General features: G+C 38.0%; 1 protein-coding gene across 3 annotated transcripts in view; it reads right to left on the bottom strand.

Moving 5' to 3' along the window:
- Window positions 1–2,434: 2,434 nt before the first annotated feature.
- The window catches only part of LOC126271919 (glycerophosphocholine phosphodiesterase GPCPD1-like), a 238,424-nt gene continuing 224,086 nt past the window's right edge, over window positions 2,435–16,772 (bottom strand). For all 3 annotated transcript variants that reach the window (XM_049974316.1, XM_049974314.1, XM_049974315.1), the window contains 3 exons: window positions 12,042–12,202; window positions 3,008–3,164; window positions 2,435–2,903 (listed from right to left, as the gene is read on the bottom strand). In XM_049974316.1, the coding sequence (XP_049830273.1) occupies window positions 2,763–2,903; window positions 3,008–3,164; window positions 12,042–12,202 (459 nt within the window). In that variant the 3' untranslated portion in view covers window positions 2,435–2,762. The remainder of the gene's footprint in view (window positions 2,904–3,007; window positions 3,165–12,041; window positions 12,203–16,772) is intronic.

The raw sequence follows: 16,772 nt of genomic DNA, 5'->3' as shown, positions 1-16,772 counted from the left end.
ATTAACACAGTATTTCCTACTGGCCAATTCCTCCTACATGTACTTAGAGACAACTACTGATAATTGTGAAAGCACCTGTCACACTTGCTTGGTGTGGTCTCATTATTCTTGGTAGCCATCAACTTTGCTGTGGTGCATCAGCAGTAGCATTTTCTTGTGATAACTGATGTTCATATAACTCCACCAACATCACATTTGTTTCTGCCAATACTTTTTTTTTAATAAAACTGTGGTTTCTTCTTCTTCTTCTTCTTCTTCTTCTTCAAGTTCACTATGATATGAGTCTTCAAACTCCCAACATTTGACAAACTGCAGCAGACAAATTTTCTTCTGCCAATTGTTTGATACTACGTGATGCTTCCTGATGTGCTTCTCCTTGAATATGCCACTTGTAACCCATGTGTCATGCATGTAATTAGTTTGTTTCAATAACTATAGACTTATTAATTCTATTGAAGTCACAGAAAAATTACAAATGCTTCTTCTATAGCCACATATTTATGTATAAATGATTGGTATGCTTAAATCATTTTTGTAATGTGGTACTACTGGCATAGTAGGGAATACGAAATTGCATTTGTATAATGCAGATGCTTATATATAAAACTATGTTGTTAGCACCTGTTGTTTGGTTTTAGGCAGTTAGTGCATACTCATTTATTGAAAGTGGTGCCACTCAAATTATGAAGAGTTCCACTATTGTTCTTTTTTTTCAAATTTTGAATGCTTTAAGATATGGAACATGGAAAAAATTGAAGACGTATTGCATGCACATCCACATGTATGTGGGTGGATGGAAGAACTAAATGCAAATATTTTATGTTAGGCCAAACCATGACTGGTTTTAGTTAGTTATATATTTCAGTAGCTATTTGTAAGTCACATTTATTGATCTTTCCACTGCATGTTTTCATAGAGGGGAATTTATAATAATAATAATAATAATAATAATAATAATAATAATTCGTACATAAGATTATTCTGGGAAACTTTTGAGATTGTCTAGTAGCAAAAGACAAAAAAATAAACTATTTTAGTACATGGCTCCAACACATTAAAAATATTTAAAATATAATTATGCTGCCAACAGTCATGAATATACATGCACGCCCATTCCAATAAAATTTTTAGATACATTTCTCCCATGTTGGCAACATCATTCATCGTATTTTGATATTATGAAAAGGATAGATTGCTACTCACCATACAGCAGAGACATTGAGTCACAGATAGGAACAACAAAAATACTTATAACCATGTAAGCTTTCGGGCAAAAGGCCGTCTTCCGAAATAGGCAACACACACACACACACACACACACACACACACACACACACACACACACACACAAATGCAGCTCACACACACTTGACCACTGTCTCTGGCTGTTGGGGCCTGGCCCGTACCCTGCTCTCCCTATCCCTCCCCATCCCAGCTACCACCACCACCACCACCACCACCACCACCACCCAGATTGCTTCTCCAGTCACACGCAGTTGCTTGCACTCTGGCCCATGCAGCCAGAGACAGTAGTCGTGTGAGGAGTGTGTGTGTGTGTGTGTGTGTGTGTGTGTGTGTGTGTGTATGTGTATGTGTGTGTGTGTGTGTGTTTTGTCTATTTGAGAAGGCCTTCTGGCCAAAAGCTTACACATTTAGTAGTCTGCTTGTTGTGCCTGTCTGCGACTCAACATCTCTGCTATAGGGTGAGTAGCAATCTATCCTTTTCATAATATTGTCATTCTTCTACCCTGGATATTCCATTCTTTGATTTCATTACATTTTAAATTATTTACGTTGATTACCTCCTAGTAAACAACTTTTACTGTGTCTGTTGGCAGTATCATTTGCCACTATGTTTAGAGTTCTTTACATTATTTACGTCCTAATAAACAATCTTTATGGTGTGTGTAGCATTAAAAGTATTTTACAATTTTTACCTCAGATCAAAGCACTAATATTTTTGGGCCATATTTTGTCTTTGCTGTCAGTGTGAGCAACATGTTTTGTCAATTTAAGTAGTTTCATCTGGTGATGGAGGTGTAATCCTCCAAAATGATAGTGAAAGATCAATAAAAGTGACTGGTTACAGGTAAATGTTTATTTAAATAAAATTATTTTTTTCAATGCTTTCAGGTTTGAGCTTTATATGATGTCATTAAATTCAAAACACAGGGTGTTTGTTTGCATTTGGAGACTGTATCCACAAAAGTGAGGCCTTCAGCTAACAAGGCAATCCACCTAGAGCAAAGATTATTGCAATATTGTTTACAGACATATATTCAAAGAAGCATGTATGGTATGTTTACGATCTACTGAAAGTCAAACACACACCAGACAATTATTTAATAGTCAGAAGCCAAACTACAACGTATGTAGGTCTTTCTACAACTATAAGTTAATTATTATTGTGTGGAATAGAAAAAAACTTTTCAAATAGAAATTGTAATATGATGTATTTGTGATGAATTAATTCAAGAATGGCATCTTAAACATATTGACTTCAAACAATTATGCAATGAATATGACGTCATATAATAATTTTCAAGTCAGATCACTGGCTTGAGTAATAAGTTAAATTACATTAGAGATCACTCAGATTCTGAATACTAAATTATTGCTTATGAAACAAAACTAAGAGGCTTCACTTAACATTTCCAATCACTTTCCCTAGTAAAATAAATATTTTTCCTCTTGCACCATAATTACGGGGCGTGGTCAAATAATTTTGGTGTCAATTGTATTGCCTACTCAACATTTTAACATCAGCTTGACTTTATACTAGTGAGAGTACTGGGTTCAGACACATCCATAGACGACCCCAAATTTTTCATAAGCACTGCTGAGGCTGAAAGAGGATCATCATTTAGAGGAGTGCAGTTTGTAGAAATGTGCAGCTGGTAATCCTGAAACAAATATCAGAAATATCAAGGAGAAGTAGAGCAAAGAAACACGGAATTGAAAGCAATGTTGTTGAAAAAGTGAAAGCAATGTTTTTAATTTCACTTACTGCAGCAGGCGTGACAGAGGCGTGCATCAATGGATTGTTATCAGAGGACTGCTTCTTATCCACTTCTTGTGCGATCTGCAATAAATTTTTCTGTCCTTCTCTAGCTTCCACAAGGAATATGCTCTCCTTTACTTCTTTTGTCCCAAACTTATCAATTCTGAAAAGAAGTGTGTAATAATTATCATGTCAAGGCAGCCAAACAACACAAGAAGGAATTCAACTTTGAAATAGTATGAAGAGATGACATTCGAAAACATGAGAAATGGTAGAAAGCAGACAAGTAAGTTAGAACAAAATAATATCAAATGCTTATAAACCATTGTACTGAACTTCAAACATTTAAAATATTTTCATTGCATGGGCTGGTACAGAATTCTTTGTACTTATGTAAATGTGTGATGAAAGTTTAATACTGTTCAGTTTTTGTCAGTGAAATTTGTGAGAACATTTTTTTCTTTTTATTTCTGGTAGTTGGGAAAATTTATCTTATCACATCTACTACAAATCTTCATCCACTGGATAACACTGTCCTTTCGACTAAATCTTTAGTTTTTGAAATGAAGAACAACCACATGGGCAACAGCCATATGGTCTGGGAGTCTTCAAAATCTCTGAAGCCAATGGTTGCTAAACAATCAGCACAAATGTTTTAATACTGCAATTAGAGACAAGAAAACAGCTACCACACACACTTGCCAACACTGCTCTGTTTTGGGAATATGGCAGTTTTACCTTGACTCTGAATACCAATTTAATGTTTTAACAAGTTCATTGAAATGTGTATCTAAAGCCATATTTTCCCACATCTCAAAATGTGCACTGTCACGGAGCAAAGAACTACTTTTCTATACTTATTGTGGTACTGAGAAAGCAAATACAAACAAATCCAAGACTTCACCTACAGGCAGTATAATTTTTCCCTGGTTTTTCTACTGCAGTAACTGTCCTCAAAGACCAACACAGCTAGTCAACTTGAGACACAAATAGCATAGAGACTTGAATTGCTGATTGTTGGCCATTATGGACCTCAGAACTGCACGACTATTTCACTCTTTCTTGCATTGTGAAACCTTTTAACAAACATCTACAATCACAGTTACAAACTGACTGCAGGAGAGATCAATCTGACCATAACTATTTCCACAGTCTTCGACTGTTAAAAATTCATACCTGTCAGCACAAAAGGAGATAGCGTAACTTAACTGAACTCATTCATCATGTTTAGATCACATTATAGGCAATATTCTGTATCAGAATGAGACAAGGCCTAATTTGACAACATATATAATCTTGTTTTAGCATTTTTGTATTAGGTTATATGTGACTTACTTAATTCAAATTCCATGCCATTCAATGAACTTACAATAACACATGTTCATGCCTACAAGTGGGACTTAAAGATCCTCAAATGGGACACAGGAGTAGTAGCATCTAATAAAGAAATTAAGATCCAGATAATGCAAATCATTTGTCCATTGATCCTGGAGATTGCAGTGTCACAGTTTAAATGTAACTTCCAATTAGCATCTCCAGTTTAAATATATTTGGGAACACCTGACTGGTAGGAAGGGTGGCACCATCACATTCGTTCACAAATCAGCAATGAATGGTGCTGCATACACTATGATCAGCTCTTCAGCTCATGCCACCACAAGTAAAATTATAATCTGCCTTATTTACAATTCACCGAGATCACTCGTGTCCAATGATGGGCTACATGAAATTGTGTTTCATTTCATATAAAAAAGAGCTGTGTGAAATTTGGGCTTGAAAGGGGAAAGGATGCTTCTGTGCATTCAAATCCAAGCATCATGGGGAGTAGGAATAACTTTATAAATTATGACTTCTGAATAAATTTATTTGTTACCAATATAAACAGGTTGTTTACCTCAGTCTCCTTAATTGAAAATGTTCTTATTTCACAAATCACATTTGTCAGATGATGTGACTGGTCAGTGACCAGAAGCTGGACAAAGTGGCCAGACAGAGCCAAGTTGTCCCTTTTTTACAACACAGCCAAAACCATCCCCTTTTGTTTTGTTTTTTTCTTTCTTTAAAAATAAGTTATCAGTCATAAATAGTAAAATGTCTTCATCTTCAGTACAATTGTGGGAGACAATTTATTTGCTCAGGTATTACTTTTGTGAACTAACTGGGAGCAAATTGTTAAAGAATTTCTTCTAGAATTTGTGGATGTACAAACTAACTGGGTGCCAAAGTGCCACACTAGCTGTAAAGTTAGTTATTATTTTTTTGTGGGACTGTAGGTGGCATCAATTCTGTCAAAGTAGTTGGGAATCAGCATACTATACCAGTACCCAAATTAGAAGCTTTGTATCAACTTTGGGAGGCAAACTACAAATAAATGCTGGAAGATCAACAAATGTTCATAAGAGTAAAGGAACAGATTATTTTTCCCCAAAAACTTCAGGAAGCAGCACATGCTAGTTCTTTTAATATCATTACTGTAAAAAAAATGCCAGTTTTTGAACTATCAATGGTTGATATAAGAGCTGAGATTAATGCTTAGAATCAATCTCCAGTTATTTAATCAAGAGTAGTGACAGCTATGAAGAGGAAAGAGACTATATAGGGCAAACCAAAATTTATGCACTCTGATGCCACAGCGCAATTCCTTGCATATTAATGATATAAAAATGTGTCTAAACTTCCTCCCATCCATATATTCAGTATAAAATCAATGTCAAAGAAAGCCAACTTAGTAACATTTTAAGCAAATATATGACTAGTATCTTGATTCAGTAATGTGTATCTGTGCTGTCCAGTTGGTGCAGTGAGTAGAGTTTTTTTGTTAGAATGCTCGAGTTTGATACTGGGTCAGGTGGTTTTTTTGAAGATTTTGTCCCAGGGTCCAAAAGACACCTACATAAAGCAATCTTAGTGCTTGACCACGCTGGTTCACACCCTGAAGAGGAAGAATTAAAATGTGATAGTACTCGCACATTTTTCTCACCAATTTATGTGACAAGTTTAGTACAACCTAAAGACCAAGGTGTTTTCAAAACTTTAATAATAATAATAATAATAATAATAATAAAACATCACTATAGTTTGCTTCAGATTCTTCTGCAAACTACAGAAGCTGTATTAGCATAGCATTAAGCATGTGGTCATCTGTTTTGGCTTATCAGTGAATGTATCTAGTAGAGCAGCTAGTGATGGGGGCCCTCCACAGTATACATCCAGTACAAAGAAACTTTTAAGGAAACAGCAAGCACTGCACAAAAGATGTAAAACAAAACATAACACTATAGTTAGAGATGCCGAATTAAACACATTTGGCTGTTAAAAAGTGCAATGAGTGAAGCCTTTGAAGATTACTGAAGCAGAATTTTATTGAAAGATTTCTCACAAAATCCATAGTAATTTTTGGCACATATAAAGGCTGAGAGTTGAACCCAAATTACTTATACTCACACCTACAAGTAAACACTGAGATAGCAAAACAAAAGTAAAAATGCTGGAAGACTGCAAATGTTACAATAGAGGACCCACAACTACTGTCCCATTTTACAGTTTAATTCTGGAAACACTTTAAAGATGAGTGATGATAGTGTTAGTGGCACAAAGAAGCAGTTAGATTTATTACTACTGACAAGGCTCCTGCCATGATGGAATCACTATCATATTCCATACAGGATTTGTAGCCGAGTTAGCTCACTTGTAACGCCGATATACTGAAGACACTTTGCGCAAAATTTTTTTGCCAAGTTGAGTGAAGAAAACATAGATTATACCTGTGTACAAAAGGGGTAGCATAACTGATAAAGCTACCATCCAATATCACTGACCTGCATCTGTTGTAGAATACTCAAACACAATGAAATAATATAACAAAAACAATCGATTTTTGACAAAATAATTTAATTGGATGGATAAAAAGATCTACCCACCACACAGGCAGCAGAACACACACATAAAAGAAGCTTATAATTAGATAAGCTTTCAAAGGCAGTGGCTCCTGCCCTTCAGGCACAAGGGTTTAAGGGGAAGGAAGAGGGGTGAAAGAAAAGGACTGGAGAGGTCTAGGAAAAGGAGTAGATTTTAGAAAAATCACCCAGAATTGCGGTCAGGGGAGACTTACCAGACGGGATGAGAAGAAAGACGATTGATGAGGACTGCATCGGACGAGATTTGGAAACGTGAGAGCTGAAAGGAGAGGGACGGGGTAATATGCAAGACAAAGATTATTGCTTAAACATCGTGCGCAAGTTAATTAGAGTGAAAAGCTATGTGCTTTGTATGTATCAGACGGTAGGAGGAGGCGGTGAAAACTGGACAGGTAAGAAATGAAAGATGTACAAAACTAAAACGGAGTGAAGGAAAGAGCAGTTACTGTGGAGAAATGCTGAGACAGAAGAAACTAATATAAGTTAAGGCCAGGAGGGTGGTGAGAACCAAGGTCATGTCGTAGTGTTATAGTTCAAACCTGCAGAGTTCTGAGAAACTGAGTCTGGGGAAGACTCCAGATGGCACGTGTGGTGAAACAGTCACCAAGGTCACAATTGTCTTCTTGCACAGCATGCTCTGCAACAGGATATTGGGTGTTGCCAGATTACATCTTCTGGCTATGCCTGTTCATCCTAATTGATAATTTGGTGGTAGTCATGCCAATGTAAAAAGCTGAACAGGGTTTCCATAACAGCAGGTAGAGAGATATCATTTCACAGGTGGCTCTCCCTTTGATAGTATATGTCTTGCCAGTTACTGGGCAGGTATAGGTGGTGATAGGAAGGTGCATGGGGCAACACATGCAGCAGAGACGGTCACAGGGGTAGGAGCCACAGGGTAGGGACATGGATGCAGAAAAAGCATAGAGTCCAGCAATAATATTGCTAAGATTGGGTGCCCAGTAACTGGCAAAACATATACTATTAAAGGGAGAGCCACCTGTGAAATGACATGTGTCATATCAGCTGTTATGTAAACACTGTTCAGCCTTTCACATCAGCACAACCACAACCAAATTATTAATTAGGATGAACAGGCATAAGCAGAGGGTGTATACTGGTAACACACAGTATACTGTTATAGAGCATGCTCTACAACAAGACAATCGTGACCTCAGTGCCAGTTTCTTGACATGCACCATCTGGATTCTTCCCCCAGACTATTTCTCAGAATTCTGCAGGTGGGAACTAGCACTACAACATGCCCTTGGTTCTTGCCACCCACCTGGCCTTAACTTACGTTGATTTCTTCTGTCCCAGAATTTCTTCACAGTAAGTACTCTTTCCTTCACTCCATTTTAGTTTTCTACATCTTTCATTTCTTACCTGTCCAGTTTTCACCACCCCCCTCCCACCTTTATTACATACAATGCACTCAGCTTTTCACTCTTATTAACTCATGCACAATGTTTATGCTGTAATCTCTGTCTTGCATATTATCCTATTTTCCATCTTTAAGCTCTCAGGTTTTCAAATCTCTTCCAATGCAGTCCCCAACAATCAGTCTTTCCTTCTCATCCTGTCTGGTAAGTTTCCCCTGATCCATGGTTCTGGGCGACTTTTGAAAAATCTACCCCTTTTCCTAGACCTCTCCAGTCCTTTTTCTTCATCCCTATTCCATCCCTTTCAACCCTTTTGCCAGAAGAACAAGCCACTGGCTCCGATAGCTTGCCTAATTATAACTTTCTTTTATGTGTGTGTTCAAACATATGAAGTAGATCTAACAAATTCCGATAACAGTTATCAAGCAACACCCAACTTGCTTTTGTTTCAGATGAAACCCTGAAAGTCATATATCAACACAATGACATGGATGCAGTATTTCACAACTTCTGGAAAGCATTTGACTTGATACCACACCTGTGCTTATAACGGAAAGCATGATCATATGGGAGTATCAAACAGAACTTGTGACTGGATTGAGGATTTTTTAGTCAGGAGGGCGCAGCATCTTATCTTAGACGGAGATTCAACATCGGCATATCTCTAATTTCAAGCACAGACCAGAGAAGTGGTGTTACACCCATGTTGCACATTAATGACCTCGCAAAAAATTTTAATAGTAACCTAACTCTTGCTGCAAGTGATGTAAATATTTACAGTGTGATTCAAATATAAAGAACTGCTTTCAATTGTTTATTACAGACAAACTATGAAAGACAGAACCACATTGTGCACATCACTGGTTAGAGAAAGGGAAAGGTTGTTTGCCCAGACACTATAGTGTACACTCAACTTGAGCACCAAGCATTCTTGTGAAACATCAGAATCAAAACGATAGTCAACTTCATTCCACACCAAAGCAACTGGTTGCTATTTACTGAATTGACAGCTTCAACAGTTTGATTTCTGAGCTCTTGAAGAGAACCTGCCACAGATGGGAAAAGATTCTTTATTTTATGTACCCTCAAAGAAAAATGTCACAAGATGTGAGGAATGCACCCTGCATTTGAACAAGGGATTGATTCTGTGCAACTTCCAACACACATGATTTTTCTTGTGGTGTAGTCACCCTGTTGCAACAAACAAACAACAGCACCATTATGTCAAAACTTTGAACCTTCATCCATCCAGTGACATGTGTAATGTGTTTCTATCTTTTACAGTTTTTCTTTAACAAACAATTCAACCTGTTTTTTTCTTTTTGAATTGCCAATTATAACAAAGTACTTTCTACAAAAAACTGCACAAATATCCACAGAATCTTGATATAAAAGGCTGCTGTGGACTTTTCAGTGTGTTAGAATCTTCAGCTACACTCTTCCACATTGCTCCAGTGTGCTCTCTAATGTCATCTACCCAGCTTCCATTAGATTGTCACCTCAGTCTCTTCTAATTTCTATGAATTCAGCAAAAAGCTTCCTTGGTAATGAACCATCTGTTTGCTGCATGGTTTACCCACTGCAATTTAATTTTGGTTATAGTCTTTGTTACCTCACCCAGTCCAGTCTGTTCCCTTGTTTTCCCACCTCTCCTGGTAGTGGCCAACAAGCTTCCCTTAACAGCTTGCCAAGTAACTATCAGTTCAAAAATAGTTTTCTCACTGAAGTCCATACATCACTGTCATATGTCAAAACTGGCAGTATACACAAACTATAAACTTCCCTTTCTCAAACATCAGAAGCCTCATTATAGAGACCCCATTTAATTTGTCAATTGGATTCCAAACCAGAAGTATAATAATTTAGTTAGCATACACTCGATGTAAAGGCAATGCCAAAAATAATCCCTACATGAGTTAATTAATTTGAAAGTTAAGAATCAAATGTACAGTACTAACAGAACTTTACCTTTAATGCATGTACTTAATTCTGTTTTATTTAGTTGCATCTTATAATTTGAATTAAAACTGCACAATAAGACAAATTTCTATACATAATTCTTACACATTGCACAACAAACTACCAGGTGACTGTAATTGAACTGATGGTGTTCCGAGTGCTGCAGTGTGGGCTGCATACATCGCAGGATGCTGAAACATCATAGGTATGTTCATTAATTGGTGCGCACACAGAATATGCTGAAAAAGAAAATAGTTTCACTTTCTGCCACCAGGTGAAAATATGGCACTGTGAGCTGCCAGAATGTGAAATGTTTACTGTTTTGATGTCAGTATGCTATTTGTTGCTTGGCGAGACTTGTTGATTTCTTTTTTGAAGTGACTCTTGGCATAAAGGGTTAAGAAAGTTTAAGTTTTCTGCATGAAACACAATGGCTATTGAGAAATACAACCATACACTGCTGGTAAAGTTTTTTTCTCACAATGGCTGCAATAGCTATGCTGCATTGCGGGAATATTGCTGACACAAACAGCTTCAAAGAGGCCCCATATCAAAAAATGAGTTAAATAATATGATCAAGAAATTTGAAGAAATAGTTGAATTATGTGGTGCAGCAGGGAGAGGGAGGCAGCCCGTGCAGAACACACCTCTATTTCTGCAGCCAGTGCTTCAATGAGCTGTGAAACAGGACTTCTCTCTCTCCCCCTCATCAACAATTCAAAAGATTTTTGTGGCACATTTTACACTGGTATCCCCCCAAGATTCAGACTGTGCACCGAATGAAGCCCCAAGATAGACTACAATGTTGTGACTTTACCTTTTGTTTGTTGGCACGCATTGAAATGGATGACATGTGGATGGGGAGTATTCTTTGAACAGACGAGTCACATTTTACTATGCAGGGTTCCATAAATGCACAGAACTGTTCATATGGAGTTTTACTCATCCACATGTTATGCAGGAACAGCACTCAGTTTAGGGAGTGTGACTCTGTGGTGTGCTTTCACAAGCTCCTTCACTCAGTCCAATTTCCTTCTGGGAGGTGACACCATGCAGACCTGTTAGGTGGACAGCTGACAATTCCTTGTAAAGAACTACTTGTGCAATACGTGAGTTCAGGTTTGCAAGAACTTAACAGTATCCAACCCACTATTTTCATGCAAGATAGGGTGACACCTCACTTGGCAGGTGACAGGTTTGCTTCAAGATACCTTTGATAATGAATGCATCATCTCTATGCAATTTCGAGATGTGTAGCTTTCCAGATCCCCTGACCTAATCCATGTCACTTCTGGTTGTGGGGATATCTGAAAGATAGTGTCAATCAGGAACATATCCAGATACTTCCTGATCTGAAGGCTAACATACGACATCATACCACTCTGATTACACCAGATATGCTGTGAGCAATTGTCGACCAAGCTGTGGTGTGGAAACAGCACACTGTTGAACTGGGAGAACATAGGAACACATTTTGTAACTTGTGAGAATATCCTAATAATGTGCCATAGTTATCATGAATTTGAACATTCGTCCCATTGGTCCTACATGCACCAAATTTTCAACTGGTGACAGAAAGTGGAGCTATTATATTTTACAGCATACTCTACAAGCAAACCTATTAACAAACAGGTATCTATGATGTTTCAGCATCCTACAGTGTATACAGCCCACACTGCAGCACTCTGAACACCGTCAGTTTAATTATAACCACTCAGTATTTTCTGAGTCAATTAGTGAACATGAAATCCATAATGATAACATTTAAGCTTGTATACTCACTTATCATAAATTATAGCGTGAAGTCCAAGGCTCTTCAGATGTTTAATAGTGGCAGTATCATTGTTATCCTCACCCCAACAGAAAATTATTAATCCCGCATCAGTTACCAATTTTATTTGTGATGGATCCCTCAATATGTCCTCAGTATGTACGTTTATACCCTAAATTGAAAAATTAAAGTATTCTGCATTTAAAAAAATATTTTAGGTTTACTGAACTTAAATTCATCTAAATCTGACACAAAAAGATGTACCTCATTCAGATAATAAGAAACTTACAGCGTAGAATGATATCTATTAAGATTAACTGAATAATTATTCTGTCTGATTCTTTCATCTGTTTCTCCACAGTCATTTTAAGCAATGAGATATCAGTGATACAGTTAAGCAGTACCTTCTTACTGATGTAAGGAAGGGTTATCTGGCAATTCAGTCACATAGTGTCAATTCTGGAAATTTCCAAGATGTGTGATGTATCTGAATGCAAAATATTTCTTCATTGTCATGGACCAGAGAAATGACAATGAAAGTTTGTGCCAACAAAAATGCTTACGGTCCTGTGATGGTCCAAGAAAAGAACAAAAAGTTCATAATATTTTTACAAAGGTGAATTTTGTTGGAATTTCTGTAATTTCGGTAGCATATGACCATGGTATTACAACATATATTTCCATTTTCTTCCTACAGGATATCGAAGAGATACTGTCCAATGTGTGTGTGACCATCACATTCATAATTATACAGTAATATTAATGTAGCTCTTACTTTTGGGGATCTGCAAATATCATGGGCACCATACGCATTGTGCCAGTTCTGCAGTGAAACTGACACCCAGCAACAATTTCATACTGAAATGAATGAGACACTGATACAATTTTGTTAATTTTGAGCTACTGATTCATGTAAAACTTAGCCACTCAATTTTTCCGAACCACAAATACCTGTTTACTCAGGCTTAAACATTACCTATATGGTTGGTGAATAATGCAAACAGCCATAAATTTGTGGATGGTTGCATTATTCATTCAAATCATTAATGACTGTGGTGTTCATGAAATTCAGCACAGAAAAAATAACACTACTTAAAATTGTTGTGTTCCGTCTCATAGCTTGTTACACTCTGAATGTGAATAGCCCACAGTATTCCTACATTAACCAAGCTCTGCAACTTATTGAACAGAGAGAAAATGGCCAAGTGCCACAAAGCAGCTCTGCAACATCTTCATGTTTGCTTGATGAATGATTCTTCCAGTAAAATGCAAGCTATTGATGGAAAATGCACACTTGAATACAAAACATGCACAGACACAAATATCAATTCAGTCTTTTTCTTCTTTGCTATGTACTGTGAACATGTGTGGCAGTGTCATACCACTTAAGTCTAAACATTTCTGAAGAATATAATATGTAGTTAGCAGCTTACGTACAAAGTAACTCTCTTCTGAATGGATCTCTGTTACATCACACAGTTCTCTAATGAAATGTTGTTTTTCTGTAAATAGTGATTTAACTTAATTACAATGAATGAATTACTCATAATCTGAATCTGGGCATTTTTATGTGATGTAAGTACTCTCTAATCACGTGATCACTAACCTGGATCTTAACTTGAGGGACGTACTCAGAAAAAGAAGTAAAGTTGCATGAAACGCTGTTTATTCAACTTATGAACATGGCATGAGGACTATTGATAAGAGTAATTTGCGTTGTAATAATCATCATCATTTCATCCCCATCGATGTGCAAGTCGCTGAAGTGGCGTCAAATCTAAAGACTTGCACCTGGCGAACAGTCTACCTGACAGGAGGCATTAGTCACACATTTCCATTTCCATAAGAGTAATTTTCTTCTTCCTTGTAGGATAACACACTGATAGAAGTTCTCATTACAGCTGGCTGATGTTCACAATTACTGACTGAACTGAGGCAAAACAATTCCTAATAGTGTAAAGTCATAGCATATCTACAGCAAAATGTTTTCTTCTCTTCTTTGTCATTCTAACTGCCATGACCATATGTTTCAGCTTCTTCTTCACAACAGTATTGTGCATTTCTCATTCATATACACGTGGAAGTCACCAAGTCATGCATTACTACTTTCAATTCTTCTTTAGGGAAATAATCATCTGCAGCAACCAATATTTTAACAAAGTCAATATTTACAACATAGTCCAATGAAATCTGGTGTGTTACAGCATTCCAGGCAAAAAAAAGTGGAAGCCTGTAAAATGTTTAATTTCTATAACTTCCTTTTATACAATGGCTGAAACTGACCTATGAAAAAATGACCACTATATTTTGCAGGCACTGAGTGAATTATGCCCAGATCCAGAGGTGCCGATGACAATTGCTGTTTTCAGAAAGACACAATATTACCATTCTTGAAAGGGTATGACCACTGAATGTAAATTGCATGTTAGTTATAAGAAAAGTCTTTCATCCACTGCTCCAATCAGGGATCTAAGCAACCTCATAAATATGTGCTGTTATTCTTAAATTGCAACTGTAGTCTTAAGTATGTTCTTAAAACATCCAGTTACTACTGGCAGCGACTTTTCATGTGTCATATTAACAAGCAACCATTGTGCTGAATTTTCATTGCTCCTTTTTGCCTCCTGAACAATGTCCATTGCTGTGAGAATTAAACAGTAAAAGTTCCAATAAATGTAAAAATTCTTCTGGGATAATATTTTTCTTTCAGCTATGGAAAAGTTTTATTGTACAATGTTTCAGATCCTCACTTTATCTACTTAATTTTAGACCATTCTTTCTAATCAAGGTGGCCAGATCAATGTATTCAAGACTTCGCATGATTTTTTGCAGATTCCAAGATACAATACCCAAAGAAAGGCATTCTTTCACTGACCTCATGGAACCATTTGAAGAGGACAGTCATAACCTACGAATGATGTTGCACTTCTCTCTATATATATTGGACAGTTTCATGTTACACTTGTCTTTTCAGTACCATAAAAATCACCAGGTTCTGTTGAATAGTTGGTTAGATTCGCAGATAATGTGTCAGCACTCAGAATGGTTGGAGTGCTGACATTATCTGTGAATCCAGTAATGCTGGCAACTGATGAGTTATGCATAGGGATCGTATCAACCTGTACCCCACCAAAACAGCCTGAAGATGATGCAATGTAGTGATGAAACTGATAGTGACAAAATAAAACAAAATCATAAGGACGGCTGTAGGCTCTTTTATATTTTGTCACAATAGTAAATGGCCTTTGTCCCAGAGACCTTCTGCTAAAAGGATGGACACACAAAAGCAATTTACTTGGTCTTAGGGGGGGTCTTCTTTTTGGACTTTTCTTGCTGCTGCTTGGGATTCTCCAGCTGGGAGGGCTTCACTGGTACAGTCTCCAAGACTGAGGAGGATCGTGATGCTCTACGACCAGCTCCTTTTAAGCACTTCAGCCACTGGCAGGCGTCATCTCACATTTTCTCTTAGCCTCAGTGTAGGTCAGTCGGTTCAAGGTCTTGTATTCCACAATTTTCCCCTCTTTCTGTAAAATCCTGCAGACTGGTGAGCAAGGTGGATGATGCTCTCCACAGCTGACACAGATGGGAGATGGGGCACATGGAGTATTGGGATGTTATGGATGTCCACAATCTCTAAGTGTGATGCTGGAAGTACAGCAGAAAGACGTATGGCTAAACTTCCAGCACTTAAAGCATCACATTGGGGGAGGGATATATGGTTTGACATCTCAGCGACAGACATCACCTTGACCTTCTCGGGTACGGTCTCACCCTCAAAGGCCAAGATGAAGACACCTGTCAGACCCCAATGGATGCACTGCACAAAATGAACACATTGCCACTTTAAATTGGCATGCAGCTTGTCGTCAGACTGCAAAAGAATGTCCCTGTGGAATATAATACACTGCACTATATTTAAGCTCTTATGTGGCATCATGGTAACAGAAACATTCCCCAACTTGTTACAAGCAAGTTAAGCCTGTGACTGGGCAGAGGATGTTGTTCGTATCAAGACTGACCCAGAGCGCATTTCGGACAAGCCTTCCATCTCCCCAAACTTGTCCTCTAAATGCTCTACAAAAAACTATGGCTTCATCGAAACAATGGAGTCCCCATCAGTTCTCGTACATATGAGGTACCGGGGTGAATAAGGTTTGCTGCCATCCTTAGCCTGGCGTTCCTCCCATGGTGTGGCCAGGGAGGGGAATGATTTAGAGTCGTACTGAGACTTGGAATGCTTAGAGACTGCTGATGTCTGATCACCAGCTAGTGATGATGTGGTATGCTTCATCATGCGTCATCCGTCCTGATGCCACCCACTCCGACCAAGGGCCCAACCCACAGGTGCCACCCATCTACAACAAAAGCCACCTGGCAGGATTGACATTTCTGGGAGTCCCAATGCCCCAGGGTGATAGGCATCTACTCCTTGGCATACACAGGGAGTAAACAATGCAGGCATCAGCAGAGCGATCCCTGTGTTGTCAGGGGGCTACAACCAACAGGGTACATGGCGGCCCCACCACAATGAATTTGCTACGGTGCTGGATATGAGGTGCAAAGAAGTCCATAGTCACCATTGTTGCAGAAACCGACACTGCATAGTGCATGGTGGAAAACGCACCCAGGAAGGTGTCCTCACCCAAGAGATGGAGAATGAGCTGGACTGCAATGTGACAATGAGAAAGTGGGCTAAAGATCAAGGCACGATCGACACAATGCACCATATAAGGTGCCATCCC

Source organism: Schistocerca gregaria, chromosome 5, assembly GCF_023897955.1.
Source record: "Schistocerca gregaria isolate iqSchGreg1 chromosome 5, iqSchGreg1.2, whole genome shotgun sequence".
In the NCBI taxonomy this organism is placed as follows: domain Eukaryota; kingdom Metazoa; phylum Arthropoda; class Insecta; order Orthoptera; family Acrididae; genus Schistocerca; species Schistocerca gregaria.
The sequence above is the reverse complement of the archived record's forward strand: the minus strand, read 5'-3'. Positions and strand labels throughout refer to the sequence as shown.